Source organism: Lygodium microphyllum, chromosome 8 (assembly GCF_053477565.2).
Source record: "Lygodium microphyllum isolate KBCC chromosome 8, Lygodium_microphyllum_v1.1.10, whole genome shotgun sequence".
In the NCBI taxonomy this organism is placed as follows: domain Eukaryota; kingdom Viridiplantae; phylum Streptophyta; class Polypodiopsida; order Schizaeales; family Lygodiaceae; genus Lygodium; species Lygodium microphyllum.
Genome location: NC_141142.1, coordinates 88,223,908 through 88,247,629, shown reverse-complemented (window position 1 = coordinate 88,247,629; position 23,722 = coordinate 88,223,908). Strand labels below are relative to the sequence as shown.

The window sequence follows — 23,722 nt, the reverse complement described above, 5'->3', positions numbered from 1 at the left end:
TGCTACAAAAGTCATGGATAACTATAGCAGCTTGACATCACTTTTGTATTTTAGCCATAACTTTTACATACGATATTTGATTTAGGTGTTATAACTCTAAAAACGAAGAGCACAATGAAAGCTACAAAGTAGAGCACTAATAGAGTTGATTTTTTAATGTTTTCAAATTTTTTTTCACACATAATGGAACAGTTCTAGTTTGGATAGCAAACAGTCAGCTTCATTATGCATGTTTAATGCCTCAATGATTCTATTTTGGTGCCCGAATGTCATGATTATGCTTTGAGATGTTATTTGGATTATTTAGAGATTGATTAGCTTAAATTTTTAGAGTTTCAATGCTATAATAATAGTTTGGGCATCAAGCTATTAACAATAACTTTATGGCTATTGAGGCTTGTTGTTATTCAGGCATGCCACTTACATGCATTGATATCTAGCATTGATACTTGGACCTAGATATGATTATGGATAGCTTTATCACCCACATTTGAGATACATTGGATGTTTTGGAGCTTTGGATTTATGCTTTAGTTGCTTTAGTCATTGACATTATAGGTTTGAAGATTTACTTAGGTTTCATACTCCCATATGTATCTTGGATTCTAGATGGCCATGTACTTGATGTCTTGAGCTTGTGTTGCTCATTTGAAATCAAAATTTGCTTTAGTGGAAGATACTTGCTATTGGCATTAGAGATTTGGACTCTTTATGTAGTTATGCTTGGTTTTTTGAGATAGCAGGACTCTTTGTTCATGTATATGCTCTATTGTGTGCTATTGGATGCAGTTATGCTTACTTATGGGCTGATTTGATTTCATCTACTTTGGGCAACGGCACTTACCTCTGTTAGTAATTTATTAGTGATGTACATGCTTATAGGATGTATGGTTTACTAACAATTTGAGTTTTTGATAGTCTTTGATACCACTGGTATATGCTTAGTCATTGCTAGTTGCATTCTTTGTATCTTGGTTGCTACTTGAATATCCCTAGCAATCAAAGCTTTCTTTCTTGGCTATTTTCCCACAATTGGATTGATACGTACTACTATCTTTATTTTAATATTGATGTAATTACAGTTTTTAGAATTATCTTGGAGAATAGACATTCTACTTTGGCGATCTATTGCTTGCAATTGGTGGACAGCTCTATACTTTGGTATTCCCTCCCATTTTTCCCTTGTTTTGGTTGAGTTTTGGGGGCTGATTTACAATCAATTACAATAGCCCATTCTCTTGGATTTTACATTGGTATACTATCATTATGGATGTTTCTTCAAATGATAGTGCTATTTTCAATATTGAGAAAATCTTGATGGCACAAATTTCACCTATTGGAAGACACAGATATTGCATGTACTAGTTCAAAGAAAGTAGGTTAGCCCTTTGAAAACCAAGAGTGGGATGAGTTGGATGAGCTGTGTAAATCCACTCTTATATTGTCATTATCTAAACAAGTTTATTTCAATGTTGTGGCACATGAGGCTAATGTTTGGTAGTTGTGGGAAAATATATGCAATATTTATGACAAGCAAAGTCCTACTTCATAGATGTATTGGTTGAAATAGCTCATGGACCTTCACATGAAGGAAGGGACTAGTGTATACGTGCATTTGAATGAGTTTCACTTGATTTTCAACCGATTGACTTCCCATGGCGTTGAGTTTAAGGATAAACTTCCTCCCTTGTTCTTGCTTGTGACACTTTGTGAGTCATGGGATACTTTCTATACTATCATGTGTGCTAATATACCCAAGGATGATTTGAAACTCCAAGATGTTGAGGGTGTCCTACTCACAAAGGAGATAAATAAATAAAATGTGGACATAGCCCATACTTCTCATTCATTGACTATTAGGTATAAACATGATAGTAAGAGTAATAATGACCATTGTGGTAGAGACTCATAGAGGTCTCAATCTTGCAGGTAGTCTCACAGTAAGTGCCATGGCCATAAGACCTCTCTTACATGTCATTATTGTGGGAAGGAGATCATATTCATCCACAATGCCATAAGATGCACCATGACAGGCACAAGGAGAATAGCAAGGGTAAAGTGTAGAATATGTCTAATGATCGAAGCATTGTTTGTATTATGTCTAGCATGAAATTTGAGAAGACAAATGCATTGGAGTTTGAGTTTGATGATGATTACATCTTGGCAACTTCTTCTCTTGATATAGTCAATTGGTTGATGCCTTGTCCACTTGGTCTCAATGTTGGCTTCTTGATTTGGGGGCTTCCTTCCATGTTATCCTACAATTGGTTTCATTCCTTTTGTAGCATGACAAGTTTTGTAAGACTAGAAAATGACTTGGCATTGGATATTATTGGTATTGGTGATGTTAGACTATAGTTTAATTTAGCTAGCACTTTTGTTTTGCATGATATACACCATATTCCGACTTTGACCAAAAGCCTACTCTATGGTGGATAGTTGGATGATGTAGATTACATATGGGAATCTTGTCTTACTTGAGGTGCCAGGCTTGCACCTCTATCTATTGCTTATATTTGGTTCTATTGACCATGTTTTGGCTTTGGCTAACATATCACATGTATCTCTATGGCAACATCACCTTGGACACATGTCTTTAAAGGGAATGAAAATGCTTACTTATTTATAGTATCTTCTGTCTTTTGATTAAAAATGTTTTGATTCTTGTGACCATTTTCTTTATGGTAGGAAGACATATACTTCTCATAAGAAGTCTAGCATTATGCGCATGGGTGAGCCTCTATCCCTTGTGCATTGTGAAGCATCTGGTCTTATGAGCCTTGTCAATCATTGGGTGGCGCAAAGTGCTTTATTACATTCATTGATGATTTTTCACATAAAGTTAGGGCATATCCTATTAGTATAACTCAGATGTCTTATCTACCTTTTAACATTGGCTTGCTCTTGTTGAGAATCAATCTAGGTATAGGCTGAAATGCCTAGGCTAGTCACACATTGTGACCATTGGAGTTCCCAGATACAATATATATATCTCTTTCTCTTGCTTTCTTGCTCCATCCACCATAGCTCTTGCTTTGCTCTTGCTTTTGCCTACGCACTTCCACTTGGGCTCTACCTTCCAAAAACAAAATGAAAATAAAAGGTTGGTTTGGAAGGCTTCATAAGAGTATATTAGGATTAGGAAACCAATGTATGCTTTTGTATTCATATTTTCAAACTGTTATTTTATTATTTCTCTTTTTATTTACTTAATCATTATTATTTTATTTTCTTAATTGCTTGTGTTTTTAAATATATTTGTCTTGTAGCAATTTGAAGCTAAGATACACTAGATGTATCTCTTATTAGTGGATATACACAATGTTTTGATAAAATATATTGCACAATTGATTTAACATTTCCTAATTGAAGTGATGAGACACTCAAATGAGGCCTACATGACTTTGACGGATTGGTTGACATGGTAAATGGTCATGCATCAAAACCAAATTTATTGTTGCAAGAACCTTGGGCTTTATTGTTGTAAAGGATGGAGAGATGGTCTAAAGGGAATACTAGCAAGAAAGAAAGCATATCTAGAAATATAAGTTCTATGTTCTTCATTGATATTTTCACTGTACCCCTTTTCTTTATTTCCTTTCATGTGAGAAGCTTGCAAAAATAATAACTTGCATAGCTTGATCATTTATATATACATATTGGCTAGCAAAGAAGCATACCACAAGCATCAATACTAAGATTCCTTTAATTTGATGCTATGTAAGAGCAACTATGCTTGAAGAGTCAATGTTGGTGTATGGACAAATGGCTCATGTCCTCCCATGGTTACTAATCAAAGTCTACATTAGCCTCTTCTTTTTTAGTCCATACCTTGCTTGTCTAAGGAGCAGTCAACAAAAGGTAAGAGGGAGTTGGAATCATACATGCCTAAGTCACAACTCATTCTATTGACCTAAGAGATTGTGTGTTCATAAAGGCATTGCCACCACTTCTTACAATGGTCTCAATAGGCCTAAAAACAACCAAGGACTCATTTCACCTTCAACTCAAACTTGATTGGCTCTTTTAGTACACATGCCACTACATGTAAATACTTCATAGTAGGATCTAGATCAAAGCAAGTAAGGAGGGGTGATGATAAATAAGGAAAGAGACAATGTAGTGTATTTCTAACTCTCTTCCTAGCTTAAGGGAACGAAAGATGACACAAAGAATCCTTATCTAGCCTCATAGCAAGGGTTCGAAGTGAGAAGTCAAAGAAGATGGCTCTACATGCCTTCCAAAATCCTCAAGGAGAGTAGTTGAGGTATCATTACCAAGCCCCAATATATTATGCAAAAGGATACAAATTCAAAGGCTAGGAATTTGTCCTCTTCTCCTACCTAAGTCACGATTGTCACCTTCTAAGTTTTATAGAAGTTATTTTTCTTCACTTGTAGAGAAGGCACGAATGAGTCTTTTGAAACAACCTCAGATGATGTGAGATGAAAGCCTACTAAGACAACATAGCTTTTATTTAGCCCAAGTAGTTGAGAAACCTTTGAAAGCTAACAACAACTCTTTACACGATAATGCATGGGCCTAGTGCAACTAGGTTAAGGGGGCCAATTAACTAATGCACCCCATTACAATTTTATCTTATTGGCATGTTATTTGCACAAATTGCTTTAGAGGTGTCCTTGGAATATTGTGGCTGATTTGGATTTGTAAAGACACGTGTAAAAACCATCACACGACTAGCTCTCTTGTACAAAAATCTAGAGGGAGGTGTACATTTCTATCGTACCCCTATTTCTTTAAATGGGCTCATTCTTGGATGCCTCAATACCACCAAACTTACCATCATGAGATGCAACATCTATTTTCTACCTTCATCCATATGGTATACTATTATTCATGTCTAGGGTAAGCACAACAAGAAAGCTATGACTAAGATTGTTTCATACTTGTTTGAATGGGTCACCCTATTCTTGGAGAAAGGGGTCCATAACCTTTTACATACCCTATATGTAGCTTCAAAAAACTTTGGAGCTTTTGCCAACACCATGTACGAATGGCTAAATGGTAGACCGTGCATGCTCTATGCAACAAGCAACTGAGTTTATTAATCAACTAACACAATAGTTGGGTTTTTGTGGGTATGGCTTATATGGGTGCAAGATTCTAGTTGATCAAGATTTTGAACATTCGGAAACCTCTATGGTTAGCAACTTAGCTCGACATGCCTGCATGATCATTAAGTGTGGGTGGAGTCCCTTTGCTCTAGGATTAGATTGAAAAGGTCATATTCATAATTCATCCTAGCCATTGGTAGGAGAAGATGCAAGAAGGTAACACTCATCTTAGCCATGGAGGTAAAAAGAAGGTGACACTCATCGTAGGCATTTGAGCAGATCGGTGAGGTGACACACACATCCTAGCCAAAGCCAGTTCGTCGTCAACTGCGAAGGGTGGTGCGCTGGATCGGAAGCCTGCAATTTCTGCTTGATCGCACGCATATCTCATCGCTTCTTCTGCGCACCATCGTCGACGCCGCCGCCGCCGCCGCCGTCATCATCATCACCATCATCGAGCAACAACAATGAGCGGGGCAGGAGGGCATTCGCTGGCGTTCAGGGTGATGCGGCTGTGCAAGCCTTCCTTCCAGGTGGATCTGCCCTTGCGCGTGGACGCCGTCGATCTCATGGTCGGGGAGGACTTCTTGGAGGACCCTCAATCCGCCAGGGACCTCGCCTCCCTTCTCTCCAAGGACCTTGCCCGCGAAGAAGGCTACTGGAAGCGGTTCGAACTGGAGGATCCTTCCGATGCCATGGGCTTATCTGGTCTCCTTGTCCTCCCCCAGACTTTCGGGTAAATGCTTCGTCAGTCCTGATTTTTAGTGCTTTTTTCTGACAAGAAGTATGGTGATTAATGCACCTTCATTTTTGATATCCGTGTAATTGCAAGCCAGTAATCAAGCCCTATGGTGACATGCCGCCTTCATTGAAGATTTTCCCTCTGAATGCCAGTCATTTATCAAGGGCCTGTCCCATTTCTAGTGGATGCTTAATGTTAACAGTTTAAAAACAAATACAGATTCAATGGTGACAAACCATGATGTACAAAGACAAAAACAACCTAATTGTGAAACTATATGGGGATTCATCATGTATGAATTTGCGGATTATTTGGGATTATTGGAGTTTTGCAGCTTTAGATAGGGAGGTGCAAATTTGCATAAATCTGCTCTGACTTGTTTTCAGGCTGCTCAATACTAAGTATATAGGTGCTAGTGTCCCTGCACAGTCAATTCTGAGTAATTCATTGAATCTTTGCAATGCTATTCACAATTCAGAAGCCTCTTTCATCCTTTCTAAAGAGAGAGTGGACAACATCATATAGCACCAATGGTTTGTGCAACATAGACCTATGCCGTTTTGATTGCTGGTAATGATCTTTGAGGTGGCATTGAGAGAAGGAGAAGGCTGTATACAAGAAGGATGCGGACCTCTTGAAAAGTGTAATGTTGACTCTCCATTATGTGGTACATAAGTTGTAGATTACTTCCTTAAAAGGAAGTGAATTGAGTGCTTGATTGTTAAACATTGCTCATGCGTCTCCTTTCACATTGCAAATCTAATGTGACCAAATCTTTCGCCCCAAAGTTTACTTGTGCCCATATATGAGTGGCACCTTCTTTATCTTTTGCTAATAACTTTGCTAGCACTATCGAGAATTTATGCACATGTCTTGGTGAACCTCACTTCATGGTCAAGATAAGTTATGGAAGCATCTGATAAGATATTTCTCTTGATCTTTGGAATATATAACACATTTGAAAGCTTTTTGACTTTACCATTTGCAGCAACAAAGGAAATAGTATGTGTGCCCTCAAGAGGGCATTTTGTATTGTTTTCAACCATCACAATGATGGATTCTTATAGAGGCTCACAAAATTGTATAGACCTTTCTTATTAGTCATGTGACAAGAGGCACCACTATCCAATATCCATGAGACCATGGTAGATACTTTTTACGTTGAGGAACACACTTTCTTAATGGTCTCCATGAGTAACTCTAGCTTTGCTCTTGTATTCCTTTTTTAGTGGTTGGAGGGATTCATACCACATTTATGAGGCAATAGGCATTTATTATTGGTGACTACATTATTTTATCATTTATGGCAGTTTGGCCAGATTTTGACCATGCTTGATTAGTAGTTGGCTAGTTTTTTCCTTATTTGGCTTTATATAGCCATTAGTTGTTTGTTGGTCATCATTCTTTTGTAAATCTTTAGCACACTTCAACATTCAGGACTCTCCTTTGTCTTCGAGTGTCGCCATTTGTCATCAATCTGATCTGGTGTCCTCATCACGCTTGAAGGGAGAAGCCTTGAGTAGAAGCATGTGAGCGGAAGCAAGAGCTATGGTAAAAGAAGCAAGAAAGCAAGATTAAGAGACATAGGATGTGGAAACTCCAACAATCACAATGTGTGACTGGCCTTCTCTTATTCAAATGTTACTGAAAGAATAAAGAATAAAGTGATAGTGATGGGCGTCCGCTACCTATAGTGTATAGGTGTGTGGATAGTGTTAGTGTAATGAATACACGGGTAGTTAGGCATAGACGCCTTTACCCCCAACCACCTCCCACTTAAAGGTGAATGTGTTCCTAGTGAGGAGAGAACAAGAAAAAAGTGACAAAGTATAAATGTACATAAAGTACAATAGGATGAGGAAATACACCATGTCATCCAACACTCTTCCTAAACAAGGCAAAACGCTCTGTTGAGAGACTTTTAGTGAGTGGATCTGTAGGATTTTGGTCAGTTAAGATCTTGATAAGCTCGATGGACTTGTCCTTAACGACCTCTCTGATAAAGTGATAATGCATCTTAATGTGCTTGGTCTTCGCATGGAAGACTGGATTCTTGGCTAATTGAATAGTACTTATAGAATCCGAATGCAGTGTAGGGACTGCATCAATAATACCAAGGTTTGCAACGAGACGGTCTTATCAAAGAGCCTCCTTGCAAGACTTAGTGGCTGCAACATACTCTGCCTCTGTAGTGGATAGGACTGTGTATTTTTGTACCTTGGACATCCAAGAAACAACACCTCCAGCAAAGGTGAAGACATAGCTAGAGGTGGACTTTCACTGTCTGTATGTCCTACATAATCAGAGTTAGTGTATCTTATGACTCTTGTATCTTGGCCACCATAACATATGCACATATTTGTAGTGCCCTTAAGGTATCTTATAATACTCTTCACGGCATTCCAGTGCCGCCTGCTAGGTCAAAACTCTCACTATAAATGCTATGTCAAGACGAGTGGCTATTATAACATACATCTAATTGAGTGGGTGTATAAGGGATCTTGGCCATCTTTGCCTTTTGCTAATCAGATTGCGGACAATCGACCGGACTAAACTTCATATGAGAATGTAAAGGATAGCCAATACTCTTAACATTCTGCATATGAAACCGCTCAAGGACCTTTTGGATATACTCCTTCTGTTAGTCTTAACATTCTGCATATGAAACTGCTCAAGGACCTTTTGGATATACTCCTTCTGTGACAAGTAAAGGAGTCCTTTAGAGCAATCGTGCATGATGGGCATCCCAAGAATATGCGAGCTTGTCCCATGTCTTTAATCTCAAAGCTCTTATTGAGTTGACTTTTCAAGGCATCTAGCTCATCATGAGCACTCCCAACAATCAACATATCATCCATATATCGTTTTTCATGTTCGACGGACGAATTGCCCCATCCGATCCGTACTGTCTTGTATCACTCATCCTATCTTGTCCGGAGGCGTCTGATGGATTCCTTGCTCTGATCAACTATGCTAGGATTGAGGTCAAAATGACCATTCTTTGACCATTTTTAATGCTTTTTTTTACCTGTTTTCATTCAACAACTCTCTCTTCTTTACCATCTACTCTCCTCTAATAGCTCTCTTCTCTTCTCCCTCACACCTTAAGTCTCTCTCTCTCTCTCTCTCTCTCTCTCTCTCTCTACATACAGAATGCACCACCCACTCTCTCTTATTTACACATTCAAATTTGAAATCTCTCTCTCTCTCTCTCTCTCTCTCTCCAACTCTAAATTTTAAAGCTCTTCCTCTCTATAAAAATCTCTTTAGACTTTCCCTCCCCCATCTTGTTTATCCCTTCTAGTATCTACTCATTTTAGCTTCACACACTCTCTACTCCTTTCTAGTATCTGCTCATTTGAGCTTTCCACACTCTCTACTCTAAAAGATTTCAAGTCTAAAGTAATGGAAGAATGTTATTCTATAGGGGAAGCATCCTTTGAGATCATATATAGTAAACCACTCGTACTATCTATTCTCAAAACAAAGGAGGAGATGTTCTATGCTAATTAGTTTGTGCGTAACATGGATACAACTTTTGCCCAATTCATATCAGGTCCATGGAGCTTGTCATCAGTGGATGTGCATGGAGGAGCCATCTATAGAGGATTTGGAAGAGAAGTAGAGAAAAGAAGATATTTGGAGAGGGAACACAGCCAAAACACAAGTACAGACTACAAAAACAAGAGTTCACATACAGTTAACCCAAAATCTGACCAAAAGAAGACAAAAGTTGCTGCAAAAAGTCAAAAAATTAGTCAAAAACTGCCAAAAACAGCAAAAACGGCCCGAAGATAGAGTCGCCCAGCTAGGAAGGAGTTAGGAACACCAAAATGCAGACTGAGTACTACCACAAATAGGCTGGAAAATTGTCGAAGCAGCCTGAAAACTGAAAACGCAGGCAATAGAGGGGTTGTAGACAGCAGGTGATGGCAAATCTGCAAAAAACGCAAGGAAAACAGGTCGCGTGTATGGAGCAGCAGTCACCTGATCAGAAAGGGTGAAAACAGTCCTGAAATCAGCAAGAAAACACAATAGGAGCACAAATCTTGAAATCTGATACCATGTCAGAAGTGGAGCAGCAATGGAAGCGTAAACATATGATGTAATAAACTGTTGAAACACAAGACAAAAGAGAAAGGGAAAGAAAGAACACAATACAGATGAGAACTTAGATGTATGCTCGGGAAATGGAATCCATACATCATAAATGAGACTGTCGCATACAACAATGAGTCACTGGCTGCATGGGCACCGGCACCGGCTCCTCTCTCCACGGGACCTCCAGGTGGTGAACTGAACTGACTGAGGAGGAGGAGCCCAGAATATATATAGGCATGAATAATGCCATAAAATATGTCAGGTCGGCCAGCATTTAATGCTGGCCGACTGGCAGCAATAAATGCCACAATAGCATAAAATGCTACACACTAAAAATGCCTGTGCCCGGCCATAATACGTGCTTAGACTCACAGATGAGCTGACATACTCTGCTAACAGATGGTTGCTGTCAAGGCAACTACTGGGCAGGCAGCTGGAGAAAAAAACACAAGAATATTTGATGAAGATCTCTTCGTGTAAGTGGCTGCAGAGAGGCAACTATTGGGCAGTCTTTCAGGAGTGAAGAAAACACAAAAATGCAGGTATCTGATGTAGCGCTAATAAAGAGTGTGTAACATGCTGTAAATGGCCTGAATCTGCTGCAAATGAAGCCTGACGATGAGTCTAGGTGAGGAGGGTTGATGCTAGATGATGTAGTAAATACTCATCTTTTTATTCAAGGGTGGTACTGTTCACATGTATAAGCTTATGCCCTTGCAGCAGTGATCCTTAGCGTTAGGCCTTCTTTGGCTTGCTTATTATGGGCACTTGAACTATGAGGCCTCTCGATAAGCCAGTCTTATGCATCTAGTTGTGGGGTTACTAGATTTTGGGATGTGCTTTTAGCACATTGTCTCAATTACATACACGGCAAGCATAGGAAAGAGCATTTCCAGCAGAAGGCATCTTACCGAGCTCCTATTTGCATTGGGCTTGTCTACATGGGTTTATGCATCCCCATGCTCACTTTCATTGGCCAAGGCTATTTACCTCATCTTGATTGTTGATGACTTCTCCAGAATCAGCCGCCTTCATCTTTAGTCAGTTCTCTATCGCCTCCATCTTGCTCTTTAGTGTTCTTGTCTTCCCTTTGGGCGTTCCTTCTTTTGCTGCCATTCTGACAGTTAAGGGGCTTGAGCATAGGAAGAGCGACATCAGTTTAGACAGCATCTTCAGCCTAACAAAGGCGAAGGTTAAAATGATCCACCTGAGTGAATAAAATTCTAATGGTATGGATGCTCCAGAATATTTAACTAAGAATTAGGCTTTGCTTTTGGGGCCATCTATGAACGTTAGCAACATATGTTTATTTAAAATCTTCTGTTTGTTAATAATTTAAAAGCGAGGGAGTCCAAATAAAATTTCTCAATGATTCTGCCTCCCACCAAATTCTCCCTGTCTGGTGGTATTAGGCTTTCTCAATATTGAATTAGGGGTCTAGCTGGAAGCACAGTTTTCCAAGTAAGGTTAGCAACTATATGTCTAATTTGATATGCAATAAATGCATTCTGTCTTCCGAAAGATCCAATGGCTGCTTTGCCTAATATGGCCATGTGTGTATTTGTGCCAATATTAAAGGAACTGCTTAGTATTCAACGGGTTGTTTGCTGTTAAGCTATCCTTTGCATCTGACCCAATTCTCTCTGCCTGGTGTTATTTAGTTGTTATGGTTGTTTCTGCTTGAGACTTCTTATTATTGAATTAGGGGTCTAGCTGGTAACACTGTTTCCAACTAAGGTCAGCAACTACATGTCTAATTTGACATGGAATGAAGATGCAATGGCTGATTTGCCTAATAAGACCATGTGTGCATTCATGCCAATATTAATATTAAAAGAACTGCTTAGTATTCAATGGGTTGTTTGGTGTTAAGCTATCCTATGCATTGGGCTGGCATCTATTTATTTCTGAGACTTCTAGAGGTTACCAAGAGTGACATAACTCTAACATGCTTTTCTGTCACAGCTCAATATATCTGGGGGAAACATTTTGCAGTTATATCAGTGTTGCAAATCAGACTCGTTTTGATGTCAGGGATGTCGTCATAAAGGTGAAAACTCTTTGACTGACATATCTAAAAGGAAAGTTTCATAAAAAAAAAAAAAAACATCCATCTGAAACATTCAAAATGTTTCTTGATACATTAATTGGTACATAAGATTTCTCTTTCATGATAAATATGATAAATATCGAACAAAAGAGGTTGAAAAATTTTTCTGAGACACTAGGCTGTATGTGGCACTAGTGCTCTTCAACATTCTTTGACATTAACATATTTTTTGTCTGCAGGCTGAGATCCAAACAGAACGCCAAAGGGTTATGCTAGCTGACAATTCAAAGCTGCCAATGGATTCTATCAAAGGAGGTGGGCGTTATGATTTTATAATTGAGCATGACATCAAAGAACTTGGACCGCATACGTAAGATATCTAGTAGACTTACTGTATTAGGACGATCTTGGTACTGTAGGAGATTTTCTGTACCTCAAGGTACATGGGATGTGTGTTGTGGATGTCATAGTAAGTGCCATAATGCATTTTGGAATCTGGCTTTGGTATTCTGTTAAAACTTGGGATTGGATTGATGCCACTGACATAATCATCTCAAAGATTCATATTGACCACAGTTTATTTCAAGGCTTGGATGACTGTTAGCTTCTCCAGGAGGTGTATTTTCATTATGAGCTTTTCTAGTCCCCTTTCGCCTTCAGTATAATGTTACAGAATTGCAGTTATTGTGAGTCTGCACGAATGATATTCACATGACCCTTTTGAAGTAAAGGATTTGATCAAACTTGGTTGGTTTTGTTAGTTTGATCATATGAGATGTTCATATTTAAGACACCTAAGTAACAGCATGCAGACCTCAATGTGAATTGCAAGCAATCTATTGAATCATTGATTGAGGTTGCTTTGACTGCTATAGATTGAATAGGGAAACCTATTTACATTTGATGTTGGAAAAAGCTAGTGATTGTTGATTGTCAAGGAAGAGATTGGTGCGGAATGAGACGATATTCACTTTCTTAGAAAGGTGTTCCCATGTCTCTTGAGGTTGGCCAAGCCATTGTAGGTGAAAATCAATCACTCAAATACATCCAATTCTTCTTGTTGATCTCATAACATATTTAACTTTGGAAATCATTGCTCTTGTATTTCACCTCATGGAGCATATTTTACTTGGGCAGCACCAGGATAAAGTAAAGGTAGAAGATTCAGCAGATGTTGAAGATGATGCAATCTGAAACTGGCCTTTGGTAAAACAAAGGATAGTGATATTTAACTCGTAAACACTTAATCTTAAAAACAGAAGTCCAGCAACAGAAAAACAAAGCAAATAGTGGAGCTAGAATTCTCCTGTATGTGGATACAGAGAAAGATTGACCCCAAAGCTTGGCACCCCTTGCGGTATTACTGGACTGCATGTAGAACTATCACTATTTAGAAAGCCTCGCTCACTGGCTTTCCATACTCAGTCCTCAGTAGGCCAATCAAAACAGTTCATGGATTTGCACTTGGACTCCAGCTGCTCTCACCAGGCAGGACCAAAATCACCAGATCTGAATCAAATTGGTTGAAATTCCACAGAGACATGAGAAGAACAATCTGCCCGATGTGATAGATCTCTCTAGTGAGCCTCGAATCTCATCAAATTTGTATAGAACAGCTCCAAAACCACCGAGATAGTTCTAGAAAAGCACTGCCTAGTTTGTAATAGCATCACGTGCATCAAAAGAACCATAGCCTACCTTACTACTGTTAATCCGGGTGTGAAGTATTGTGAGATTAATTGATAGAGAATGAAAGATAATGAGAGAGTCAATTAATGCACAGTGGTACTTGATTACAAAACAAAAGATGTTGTACTAATGAATGTTTAGGAGCACAATGCTTGAACAAACCACAATGAATAATGCTACATGTCATGTGCTGGGGTTACACCAAGTGTGTTGTTATAGAAAAACGTAACCCTAAAACGGCTTAATCATCATAAGAAAACGTAACTCTAATGTCACTAGGGTCATAGAGCACTAGGGGTAACAATTGTTTTAATGATAGTTTAAACTTTAAATACCTAAGAAGTCCAAAACATGTATTAAAGGGCATCAGTGCAAAACCCATAAGATGGCCTATAAAACCCCTCCATGGAATGGGCAGATTGATCTAGAAACAATAACAAAATCCTAGAAAATAGCAATGAGATATAAGGTCATGGTTGCCCAAATTTTTCCCAGTGGATATAGCAACCTATGACAAATACAATGTTTTAAAAGATATTAAATATAGAGATATCGGTATAGCTTAAACTGTGATGGAGGAATAGCCTTTACAACAAGATTTATCAAATGTCTTTTGAATAACCAGCCCAACCATGATCCATGACTCCATGCATAGTAAGTTAAGAAACAGCCTTGAAGAAAAAGCTTGAGTCCTTGGTGTGTTTGAAGTATATAAAGACACTTCACTACTTGCCAATGGTACGCAAAAGGGTTGTAAATGATCATGCCTGATTGGGCAGCTAAATACTCTATTGTTGGTGATGTAAGGATGCCCCCTCAATGGTGACAAATTGGGAAGTCGAAGATAGACAAGGTACACTAACATAAATGACAGCAGGTGGCTGCTGTAGGGGCTGTAAATGATCATGCTTGATTGAGCAGCTGAATACTTTATTGTTGGTGATAAGGATGCCCCTTTCAATGGTGAAAAATTGGCGAGCCAAAGGTGGATGAAGTACACCAACATAAGTGACAAAAGGTGGTGGCTATAAATAATGCTGTAATGCTCCAATTTGGACAACATTGATACCAATAATAAGCAAATCATCAATACGTAAAACAATAGTCAGAAAATTTGAAGTGTGTGTGTTGAAGGAACCAGTGCCATAAAAGGATCACTTGCTGAAGGAGCATGATCAATTGAAATTTCAGCATATTGCCAATCGTAAGAATTAGGACAATAAAGTCGTGATGTGAGAGTGCCGGTCCGCTCAGTACAATGGAACAAGGTACTCGATCATCATAAACCGCACACCAAGGGCCATCAAAGAGAACTCAATAGCTGCAAGTAGCCATGGCTGAGATGACAAGTAGGTTCTTCTTAATGCTTGGCATATAGAGGACATCTTGCAATGTCATGAAGTGCTAGGAATGGTAGTAACCTGCACATTACCAATGCCTTCAATTGCATGAGAGGCATTGTTTGAACTTTGCACATGCAACAATGCCCCCTTAGGTACACGAGAAATAGATGAGAATAATGTTCCACAAGAAGTGATGTGCTTAGAAGCACCAGTATCAAAATAACAAGTAAGAGCCACATCGGTAATAGAAAACCAATCATCATGAATAGAAGGATTATACTACATTAGATGAAGAAAGTATATTCTATGTGCTTGGCAAGGTTGGCTGCGATGATACGATTGAGAGTGGAGAGGAGAATATATAGGCCTTAGGAGTCATAATGAGACCCTAGAGAATACATACAATGGAATCCATATGATGAAGCATGAGATGTACAATACAATGCCACCTGCTAAGTTAAAAAAGGCATGCTTATATTAAAACCTTCATTAGCTCATTTTAAATGAGCCCAGAACTCAAAATGCCACAAAGTTTCCGTGTCCCATAAGCAAATCCACAAACTTCAGCTGGCGCCTGATTTCCATTGCTGTCCACACCCATCTTGGCAGACATCTCAGCTTGTGGTGTGCTGTCCAGCTCCTCTCCATCCTGGCAAACTGGTCAGCTCTGCCGTGCAGCCCATGTTTGCTGATCACAAACTGTCTACACCATCTCCAGAGCATCCAACAGCTGTCTACATCAGCTGCTGTCCACACTCATCTTGGTGGATATATCAGCTCGTGGTGCACTGTCCAGCTCCTCTTCAGCCTGGCAACCTGATCAGCCCTGCTGTACAACCTGCATTTGCTGATCACAAACTGTCTACACCATCTCCACAGCATCCAGTAGCTGTCTACATCAGCGGGAGGTGTATTTGCTGTTTGTGCAGGTTGTCAAGTAGCTGACGTTGTCATTAGTGCTGCTGCCTAGTCTGTTGGAGCGTGTTGGGAATAAAGGGCCACTATGCCTTTTATACGTGCTCGGGTGTGAATGCACCCTTAGCACTTGTACTTTACATATATCTATCTAAAAACCTAAAAGAGGTACAACTCATTGTACCCACACGTCGTGCATCTCTCTCACTCTCTCTCTACTATTGCTCACTCTCTCACTCACCCGCCCCCGCCCGCCCGGCCCCCCCCCTGCCAGTACCATTGCTGAACATTGCATCTCTACTGCACACCCGTCACTTCAAATTGGTATCAGAATTGAAGGTCATCACGAGCATGCTTCCCGAAGCCAGTAGTAGTTCCAGGTCAGCGCAGTCAGTTGCAGGCTGGCACAGGTTCGGCGGCAGTTCCCAGGCTAGGTGCAAGTTGCGCGCAGTATCCCAACAATCAACATTTTTTTTTTTCAAGCAAAAAAATCATGTTTTTTTTTCAAAGGTTTATCCTTGGTAAATTCTGGCGGGCTGTCATGTGCGTGTAAATACAATTTGACAAATCTAAGAGATTGGGTATGCATTTACTCTCGAAAATTGGGGCTTTTGGCGTATCTTCGAAGATTTTGCTCGACTAAGTAAAATTTGTTTGCACACATTCAAGTCTTAGAAATTGGGGCTTTTCATATATTTGTGGCAATTGCAGTGGGATAGGTACAATTTCTTGAAATTTTGATATGTTGGACCCCAAACAATTTGGGGCTTTTGCAAAATTTGCAAAATTTGTGTCAAATTTGGTCTTAGTATGTACTTGCAGTGTAATTTCTATGCAAATTTAGCACATTGGACCCTGGAAAAATCAAGGGCTTTTACAAAATTTGTGAAATTTTTGCAAAATTGAATTTTGGAATCTAATGGGAGTTATGTTTGATGTAATTTGAGCAGTTTGAGTAGAGGAATTTTGGGCTTTTGATTGTGTGAGTCAAATTTGTACCTGTGGATGCATTGGAGCAAAAATTGCAGCTAAAATTTGGGGCTTTCTCATGCAATTGATGTATTAGCCCATGGCATAGCTACAATTACTTGTGGTGTGTTGTAGCACACATTTTATGACTCTGAAAATTGATTTGCAGATCTGAAATCTCTGCAAATACTTGTTTTTCCATTGCTCGTTGGTACTTGCTTTGTACCTTGGTCATTTGTGTGACTTTTGAGTCACTTTTGAGTTGTAAATCATGGCTGGCAGCAGTGATAGCAGCAATCTTTTGCACATTAAGAAGCTTGAGGGTGCACATAACTTTGCTATATGGCAGAAGCAGTGCTATAATGTCTTGGTGTAGAAGAAATAGGTGAAGGCCATAAAGGCAAAAGGAGTAAAACTAGCAACCATGGATCAAGATGAGTGCAATGAGTTAGATGAGCTTGTATGTTCTGCCAAGACTTTTTAGTGTTAAACATGTTGCTCTTTAACATGGAGAAATTGAAATCTGCTTATGATACATGGCAAAGACTTGAGGAGTTATATGCTCAAAAAATACAGCAAGCAAGGTTTATTGGTTGAAAAAATTGATGGATTTTCGTATGAAGGAAGGTACAGCCATGTCTGTACATTTAAATGAATTTAACTCTATTTTCAGCCAGTTAATTGCTTTGGAATTCCACATTGATGAGGAGTTCAAGGCAACATTTTTGCTATGCACTTTGCTTGAAAGTTGGGACACTTTTAGGACAGCAATGAGTAACTCCAATGCCATGTTGTTATATTCTGATGTGGAGAGCTCTTTACTCATGGAAGAGCTAAATAGGCAAAATATTTCAGCAAACAAGTATTGCAATGCATTGCATACTAGAGGTTGATCTTAGTAGAAGGGTAATTCTGATAATAAAGTACATAGCAAGTCTTGTGGAAAAAATATAGAGTGCCATTGTGGCAAGAAAGGGCATTTCAAGCGGGATTGCTTTAAGTGGAAGAAAGAGAAGGGCAAGGGTAAAAGTACTGATGATAGCAAAGATGAGAAAAAGGATAGCCAACATGCAAAGAAGAGCAGTGTGAAGATAGAGAAAGTCAATGTAGTCAGTACAGTGATGTACTTGTTGCTTCTTCTCTAAGTGCACAGTCATTGATTGCAGATTCTGATGATGACGTGCACACTTGGATTCTTGATTCAGGTGCTTCATTCCATGTGACACCACATCGTGAGTGGTTTTTTGACTACGATGGTGGTAGACATGGCGTTATCCACTTGGGGAACAACTATGCATGTGACATTGTAGGGGTTGGCAGTGTGCAGCTAGTGGTAGCTAGATGATGAAGGCTATCGTACCACTTTTGGGAATAGCAAATGGAAAATATGTAAGGGATCTAGGATTGTTGTTAAAGGCTTTAAGAATGACACTTTGTATCCATCACATGTATTTAGTGTGCATGATTATGTTGTTGCCATAATCGAGCAACCAAGTGTGTCTTTGTGGCATAGCCAGTTGGGGCACATGAGTCAAATTGGAATGAAAGTGCTTTCTCGTTTGGGTTATTTGCCGTGTTTGAGGTATGCCGATTTTGATCATTGTGATCATTGCATATTTGGTAAGTATGCTCAAACATTATATAAAAAGTCTCTTCACCCTTAGTGCATTTAGATGTATGTGAGATGCCAAGGTTGTTTCTAGGGTGAAGTAAATATTTGTACACATAAAGTGTGGGCTTATTTGATTCGCCCTAAAACGAGGCATCAGATAAGTTTAAAACATTCTCGGCACTTGCTGAAAATACGACCAGCAAGACATTAAAGTGTCTTTGCTTTGACAATGGTGGGGACTATGTGTCAAAAGCCTTTCAAGCCTTTGGTCACATCAAAGGGATAAAGAGGGAGCTCAGCGCCCCTTGTAATCCACCCCAAAACAATGTTGTAGAGCATGTGACCTCATGGATTTTAGGCAGAGGTTGTTATGACAGCCGTACACTTCATAAATTGGTCTTTGTGGGGGAGAGTCCCTTAAGAAGTGTGGTCAGGCAAGCCATCTTCGTATGCACACTTGAGAGTGTTTTGCTACGAGGCTTTTGTGTATATATGCAAAGAAAAACACATCAAATTGGAGCCAAAGTTCTATAAATGCATTTTCCTAGGATATGGTGATGAGGGTGAAATGGGGTATAACTTATAGGATCCCAAGAAAAGGAAAATTATATGCAGCAATGATATTATCTTCCGGGAAGATCGCATGCATAAACAACTCGAAAAGACTGAGGAAGTCGAAAGGGTTGTGTTAGAAGAGATACCTGTAGGACAGCAAAGAGTGCCCATTGTGCAACAACAAGACCTACTGTAAATGACCCTATAAATGCAAAGAATGGTGCTGAAATCGATCAGCAAGAAGTTGCCTATGATATACCACAGTTTGAGCAAGAAAATGTGCCAATAGAATAGCCGAAATAGGCAGGATAGCATGTAAACACTTTGAATAGCAAGTTGTTAATGTAGATTTACAGGCTGAATAGGCAACAAACACAGATCATTGGGTCCGTAGGTCGACTAGAAATACCAAATAGCTAGATATGTTTGTTCTTGGTGCAAATTATGTTGCTGATTATGCCATGTTAACAAATTGTGGTGAACCATCATGCTTTAGGAAAGCAATGGATAGAGAGGACAATAAGAAATGACATAAAGTTATGCTGTCAGAGATGGAATCTCTGAAAAAGAACGGTACTTGGGATTTGGTGCATTTGCCCAAGGGGCAGAAAGCTCTACCATGCAAATTGGTTTACAAGATTAATGTCACTTCTTGTTCCTCGCTAAAGTACAAAGTACGACTTGTTGCAAAGGGGTACAAGCAGAAACATGGGATTTTTTTTAATGAGATAATTTCTCCTATAGTCAGGATGACTACTTTGCAAGCCATATTGGGCTTGGTTGCATGTGAGGATATGGAACTCATAGAGATGGATATAAAGACTACTTCTTTCTTACATGGTCATTTGCATGAGGACATATATATATAATAGCCAGAAGGTTTTGTGGCCAAGGGGTAGGAAAAGCTGGTATGTAAACTCAATAAAAGCTTGTACAGGTTGAAACAGGCACTATGCAAATGGTATTATTGTGAGAGTGCACAACGGAAGAAGGAACACACACACACACACACACACACACACACACACATATACAGAAGAAAGAAAGATATATTAACGTCTACATAAGGCCAATGTGGCCTATGAGACAAAATCTAGATTACATCCATGTCTAATGTCATCTCATCAGTAGGGTAAAGATAACATTACAAGTAAGTGGGTGGCCTATGAAACTATACTGAAAATTACTATACGATGGGGCTATACTAGGGTTGAACCATGTGTAGTGTTGTTCCATCGATAGAAAAGAAAAGGAAAGGAAAGGAGGACCGGATCTGATTTAGCCATGTACAAAAGTGTGGTGGAGACTACGAGTTGTAGCTGGTCTCAAGATCTGCACATGATCTCATCTATGATGCGGTCCCTAGCTGCTTCACTGATATGCTTGGTGGTGAGTCTGCAATGTCTTGTGATAATGGCTCTAATCCGACTGTGGTGTGGCCTCCTCGGATGTGGTCTTGGTAGATGGGGTGGTCATGCTCGACGAAGGGAAATGGCTCTATCCGATGTGACTCCACGGTGTGGCTTGTAAGATGTTTGGCGGGGTGGCTCTGTCTCTCCTAGGCTGGTAGTGTTAGTAGGGTCGGCTCTGTAGAAGAAGTGCCACTGCTCTCTATGTGTGTCTCTCTGGGTGACCTGGCCTCCTGTTTCGCAGTAGTGCAGTTCGGCGCCTCTCGAGCTCCAGGAGGAAGAGACCTAGGCATCTCTGGTTCTCGTACTCCATGACGCGACGAAGGGGTCCAAATCCATTCCGGAAGAGGCAGTAGTAGCGTCCTTGTATGTCATAGTATACTGTGCATCTACATATATAGTGCTCCTCCGTCTCAGGCTCTTGACCACAAAGCTGGCAAGTCCTATCCTCTGCTAGGATATTTGTCCATCTTCTTGTCTTCATCTGGAGCCTATTTGAGGAGGTGCGAATCTGTCCGATAGCAATCCGTGTCCATATATGCTGGCCGAATAGTGAAACCATCATCTCAGAGGCACAAGAAATGACTCCTGTAGAACTCCATCCTCGATCCTAGAGGGAGTGGTGGGTGGATCCATGTCCTTGCCGTCTCAATCCTCAAGACATCAGCTCTGATCACTTGGTTCAACTCTGATTGGCTGAGAGAAAGTGTAGGGCAGTTAAGGCTATAATCTAAAGGTGAAAGACGGTCAATATCCAAACCATGTAGGCTCATCCAAATAGCCATCTGTGAAAACCAACAGTTTTCGCCTCCTGTTGCTAGTTGTCTAGATGAGGTTAGTGCCAATCTAGAGTATCTATGGCATGGAAGTTCCCATAGTCTGTGCCAAAAGGTCACTGCCCTGAAGAGTGCCTCCATGACTATGGGTGTTGCCCCTAGCTCTGCTCTGACAATGGGGTGTGGGGTGGAGGGCTTACTCCTAATCATACGTGCTATTATCATGATCAATGGCCTTTCCATGCTATCCCAGCTATCATAATAATCCCTCTCTACTCCAATCTGATCAGTGAGTAAGGTGCCTATGGTACAAGTTGCAACCCCATACCTTTGCTCCATATAGTAATGTAGGTGTGACTAGGGTGTCAAACAACCAAAGTTTGGTGCGGGGCTCCTGGAACTGTATGTGAGCACATTGACTCTCAAGTGCCCCTAGTGCTGCGTATCCACGTGCCAGATGTGCCTTTGACGCCTCTCTCAATGAAAAACGTCGTCCAGAGAAAGTGACTCCCAAATAGACATATTCCCTCACATGCTCCAGTATGTCTCCCCCAAATGTGAATTGGTACATAGATCTAGTCACCCATGCTGCTGAAGTATTGAAAACCATGGTTTTGGTCTTCCCAAGGTTCACTGTGAGGTCTTTATCTCTACAAAAGATGTGCAAAGCATCTAGATGGCACTGCAAACCCTTCGGTGAATCTGAAATGAGAACAATATCATCTGCATACAGTAATATCGGTATCAGCACCCCTGCCAGGTTGGCTCCAGCTCCTCCTTCTCGGTTTATGTAATCAAACACTTCATCTATGTATAGACCAAACAATGTGGGTGAAAGTGGACATCCTTATTTCACTCCTATAGTATTGTCAATCCTCTCTGATAGCCCCCCAAGTGCTCGTACATGACCTGTCACTGCCTCATATAATGTTTAGACACCCCATCGTATACCCCCTGGTACTCCAATGTCTTGCAATCTCTGCATGATGCGTGTATGAGGCACTGTATCAAAAGCTTTGGGAAAGTCTACAAAGCAACAATAGATCCTCTTGTCTCGGGCTCGACCCTCCTCAATAATGGCTCCAAGTGTGAGAATATGGTCCAACGTGGTATATCCTCGTCTGAAACTTGCCTGTCCTTGTGCTCTCTTGCCTTGCATTTCAGCCCACTCACTGAGTTCATGCTCCAATATAGATCCATATATCTTGGCCAAAGAATGACCGATCATGATAGTCCTATAGTTGCTAGGAATTGGGGGATCACCACTTTTAAATAGTGGAATTATAGTATTGTCTAACCAACTCATAGGGAAACCTTCACATACTGCTCTATTGAACATATGTGCTAATATGGATGCTAATATGTCACCAGCATGTGAGAAGTGTTCTGCTACTAGTCCATCCTCATCTTGTGCCCTCCCATTTTGTAATCTATAGATTGCATCCCTAACCATTTTCCATGTGAAGAAAGACCAATGTGTTGGCCTACAAGCTTGTGGGGCTGCATAGGTGGCTGTCCTGGCAGGTCATACAACTGTCTCCCATAGTCAAGCCAAGCGTCTGGTGATGTAATCTGTATGGGGGGCTGTCTTTCATGAAACATCTTCCATGCGCTCTTGTTGTCCCACCCCAAAAATAGCTGATATATCTCTGCTTCTGCTTTCGTTAGGTAGTCTCGTTTCTTCTTCCGCACAAGGCGTTTGAAGAACGCCTTTGCTTGGTGATGTGTTTGAGTGCCTAGCTCCACTTTCCTCTGTAAGCGAGCTCGGGTGACTCTACACTCATCATCATACCAGCTATTTTGGGGAGCAGTAGATCGTGTGGGTCTACATCGGGGCAAGGTGTGTGGGAATGCATACATGGTTGATCCATGTATGGCCTCTGCTAAATCCCTTGTACATTCTTCCAACGATCTACTCAAGTCCAATGTATGTAAACTGGTCTGCAGAGAACCATTGTAGATGTGTGAGGTGTCTTCTGTAAAGTAGTATTTGGGATGTTTAGGGAGGCATGGGAGTCATGTGACAAGAAGCTCTACTATCAACCAGCCAAGGCGTCTCAGAAGATGAGGCAACCACTGAAGAAGGCTTCTCCAAGTCAACAATATGAAGGAACATTGACTCATGGGTAACCGCCGGAGTAGAGGTTGAAGGCTCGGATGTCTTAGGGCCATCCTTCACTCCCGGACAAAGGTGAGGGTACTTCTGCCAACGTTTCTCCTTTGGATGTGTCCCCTACCCACAATATGGGCATTTAGGCTTCTCCGAGTCGGAGTCAGAACCTGAAGAACTCTCCTGTCTTTTAGCCAGTGACTTCCCTTTCTTCTGTGTCCCTCCTCCCGAACCTGCAACAAAAGCTTTGATGGAGGTGGATCCACTGGCTACCTCTTTGGCGCGCTCATCATACTCCAAAACAAGCGGGGCAAGCTCCTCCCATAGAAGCTTCTCACGGGTCCTCGATGTAAGAAGGTTGGTGTAGAAGACATCA

At 40.4% G+C, this 23,722-nt stretch overlaps 2 protein-coding genes across 2 annotated transcripts in view; one reads left to right on the top strand and one right to left on the bottom strand.

Annotated features, from left to right (window-relative positions):
• The first annotated feature begins 5,282 nt into the window (after positions 1-5,282).
• Positions 5,283-23,722, top strand: part of LOC148032561 (trafficking protein particle complex subunit-like protein) — a 91,765-nt gene continuing 73,325 nt past the window's right edge. The window contains exons 1-3 of the mRNA XM_087683202.1: positions 5,283-5,811; positions 11,884-11,968; positions 12,208-12,338. Of these exons, the coding sequence (XP_087539328.1) occupies positions 5,543-5,811; positions 11,884-11,968; positions 12,208-12,338 (485 nt within the window). The 5' untranslated portion in view covers positions 5,283-5,542. The remainder of the gene's footprint in view (positions 5,812-11,883; positions 11,969-12,207; positions 12,339-23,722) is intronic.
• On the bottom strand, positions 15,500-21,846 carry LOC148032562 (uncharacterized). The gene is made up of 3 exons (XM_087683849.1): positions 21,548-21,846; positions 21,105-21,504; positions 15,500-15,649 (listed from the first exon to the last, which is right to left on the bottom strand). The coding sequence occupies exons 1-3, from the start codon at positions 21,844-21,846 to the stop codon at positions 15,500-15,502; spliced, it is 849 nt and encodes a 282-aa protein (XP_087539975.1).